The sequence below is a fragment of the Egretta garzetta genome, unplaced genomic scaffold (assembly GCF_000687185.1).
Source record: "Egretta garzetta isolate BGI_Z169 unplaced genomic scaffold, ASM68718v1 scaffold64, whole genome shotgun sequence".
NCBI classification, from domain to species: Eukaryota; Metazoa; Chordata; class Aves; order Pelecaniformes; family Ardeidae; genus Egretta; species Egretta garzetta.
The window spans coordinates 5,956,802-5,960,038 of NW_009259596.1; the positions used below are offsets into that span (position 1 = coordinate 5,956,802).

Genomic DNA, 3,237 nt, shown 5'->3' on the forward strand with positions numbered 1-3,237 from the left:
GCTGGGGGGGGCAGCTTAAAAACATAGAAATCGTAAGCGGCCCTATTTTGTTTATTGCCTTGCGGAATTGGATAAAGCAGATTAGCCCGGTGTGATACGGGCAGACCCGCGTTTCACCTTCTCGCCGCCCTCTCGTCTCCTCCCCGCCAGCCCCCTTTGTCCTTTTGTGTCTATTTTTGGTGTGATGCTGCAGACGCCACGTGGTCAGTGAAAGGGAGCTTGCCTGGGTAAACAGTCAGCTGATGGGGCTGGGTTATTCCCTGCAACGAAATAGCACAACCGGATGGGCCAACTCTGTTGATGGTGTAACCCTGCACGCAGATGACCTGAAATTACACCACCAATGGCTTTGGCCCATAAAAAATATAAAGCGCTTTTTTTTTTTTTTTTTACTCCCAAATGACAAGTTTATGAATTTAATTTAGCTCTACTAGAAGGAGCTGGAAAGTGGGGAAAAATGCTTTAAACCTCGACTTTATTTTTATTGTTGTGTTTTGTTTTTTTTTTTTTCCCCCCTCTGCTTTTAGGAACGAGAGTATACAGCCCTCCAGAGTGGATCAGATACCACAGATACCATGGGAGGTCAGCAACAGTATGGTCTCTGGGAGTTCTGCTGTACGATATGGGTTGCGGAGACATCCCTTTTGAGCAAGATGAAGAAATCTTGAGGGGACGATTATATTTCAGGAGAAGAATTTCACCTGGTGAGTTGTATAGGGTCAAGCGGGGGCTTTTTTTTTTTTTTTTTTTTTTAAACAGTCGTGTACATTTGAGCTCATATGGGTGGATTTTTTTATTCAGGTTTGTCTTTTTACTTTCTTAGTCTAAATTTCTCTTTTTGTTTGTTTGTTACAGAATGTCAACAGCTGATCAAATGGTGCCTTTCACTGAGGCCTTCAGACAGACCAACACTTGAGCAAATTTTTGACCATCAATGGATGCACAAATCTGAAGTAGTGAAGTCTGAGGACTGTGACATAAGGCTACGGACCCTTGATACTGATGTATCTAGCACAAGCTCAAGTAATGAGAGTCTGTGAATTACTAAGGACCTCGCACTGGGAGGGGAGCTACAAGCAGAAAGACCACAGTGCTGCTGCCAATACGTAGGAGGGGCTAGAAAAATGCATTCATTATTCTGTAGTTGAATCTTTGTCTGAGGGACTTGATTTTATTTTCCCCCTTTGCTGGTTTCTGCTTTGGAATGAGAGATTTCCTTTGGAAACGCTGATGTTTGGGAGTTGCAGGCCAGTACTTAGTCAAAGACTGACCTTATTAAGAAAGCAGTGACCTCTTGAATACATGGTAAACTTTTTTGCTCTCATAGAGCCTGGACTAGATTTTATTTGCTTTTGAGTGCCTTTTTGAAAGCTGCTTCAGTGGGACTTTCTTTTTTGAGCTGTGTATGTCCAAAGAAGATCCAGTTCATTATAGGAATTTGCTCCCTTTAGACTCAGTGCTGGAGGAAGCAGCTCCTATGATGCATTGGAGAACGTGTTCGGTGATTGAATGAAGTAGTCCCATCCACTGGTGATGGAATACTTGAACACAGACATTTCACTCCTGCCCCCCTGGCCCTTTCCAAATCCAACCCACCTCTGCTGCTCAAAATATTTCCTATAGCCTGCACAGAAATATGAACAGGTATATCAGCTTTTTTATCAGAAACATTTATTCATGTTTCCTTTTATCATCTCTACCATTGGGCATGAGAAGCCCCTTTCTCAACTCCCCCTGGCCTTTTGTCACCCTGCGAGTCTTAAAGTATGTATGGGCATGTTGAATGCACAATCAATGCAATATTCAAGGACTTTACTTTTTTTTTTTTCCATACCTGTATAATGTGTTTATGTAAACTTGGTTTTTCCCATGTACTATACAGTTATTTATTGTTTGGAGTTTAGAAGACCTCCCACAGGTTTCATCTGTGGCTATTTATTTGGTTAATTTATTTGGTTAGAGTTACTCAACACTGTGCTTTCCCCTCCTTCTCCCCATGGGAATTCTAGTGGTTTGCCCATGGCACTTCTTTTCTGCATTCCTGTCAACTTTTGGTTAAAAAAAAAAAAAAAAAAAAAAATTTCTGACCTTATCAATTTTTGTTGGAAGATGGAAAATTGTTGTACAAAGTCTAATTTAAGGGAAATAGAATGACTTTTTAAAGTTAGTCAGTATGCCTTTTGTCTGGTATTATTGTACCAGAAATGTAAAGTAATGCTGTTTGGAAGGGTTTTAAATTATTGACATTGTACAGTCTCCGTGCATTGGCTCTGGAAGGTAGAGTGGCAGAGTCATAAACCTTAATTTATTTTAATAGCTGTGTTTCTGTGATCTGGTTGCATTTATGCAGCTTGGATTTGGATTTTTTTTTTCTTCTGTTTAACAGTGTGAAATGTATGGAGATCATATTTTTTATACAGGTATTTCAATTAAACTTTTTTTGTATATAACAGTTCTGTGTCTGTGTGCTCACTTTTATCCTCACCATTACTTGTGATGACAGCAGGGGAACATGTATTCTGTTACCTTCTGTAGCTTGTAAAGGCCTACAGCAGATGAAGTTAAGATGTCCATGCCATTAAGCAGTGACCGTTTTGGAAGAATTAAGCAATCCCTCATCTTGACAGTGTTTACTTCTCCGTCATCATGGTATTTGATGTTGAAGGGGAGGAGGTGTACAATACAACAGCACTAACGGCCAGTAATTGTGGGGGTTTTAACTCTGTAAACACGGAATAACTGAAGTACCACTGTGCTGGTTGTCCTTAAGTATAACAAGGAAAGATTTTTGTAGTCGCTGGTGGTTACTGTTTTCACAGTTGACATGTTTACTTTCCATTACATTCAGTTTCCTTCCTCCTGCTTACCTCTTCCTCCCGGGGGTGGAAGGGGATTTCCTCCGCCCTTACAGGAAAGGAACAGCATTCTTGGAGAGCGGGGTGCCTGTTTTCCTTCAGCTCTCTTAGATTATCAGGAAAAGAACGGTGTGGCGCTTCATAAACGACTGGAGAATACGTGCTGTTCTCATCCATAGCAAAGGGCAAGAGAAATGTCCTCAGCGTTCATCTTGGTGTGCTGGGAGTCAAGCCCTGCAGATTACTGCGTTCATCTTGGTTTCTCTGCAGCTAGAGACTGACCTGACTTGGTCTTTCTGCGGGGGTGGTAGCGATTACCAGGTTTAACTACCACAGGGGGATCTACAAGGTCCATTTAAGGATGTGTTCAGTCATTAGAAGT

The 3,237-nt window shown here is 41.5% G+C and overlaps 1 protein-coding gene across 1 annotated transcript in view; it reads left to right on the forward strand.

Annotated features, from left to right (window-relative positions):
- The window catches only part of PIM3 (Pim-3 proto-oncogene, serine/threonine kinase), a 3,235-nt gene extending 1,093 nt beyond the window's left edge, over positions 1–2,142 (forward strand). Inside the window, exons 2-4 of the mRNA XM_035893718.1 lie at positions 194–305; positions 476–704; positions 856–2,142. Of these exons, the coding sequence (XP_035749611.1) occupies positions 194–305; positions 476–704; positions 856–1,040 (526 nt within the window). The 3' untranslated portion in view covers positions 1,041–2,142. The remainder of the gene's footprint in view (positions 1–193; positions 306–475; positions 705–855) is intronic.
- The last annotated feature ends 1,095 nt before the right edge of the window (positions 2,143–3,237 follow it).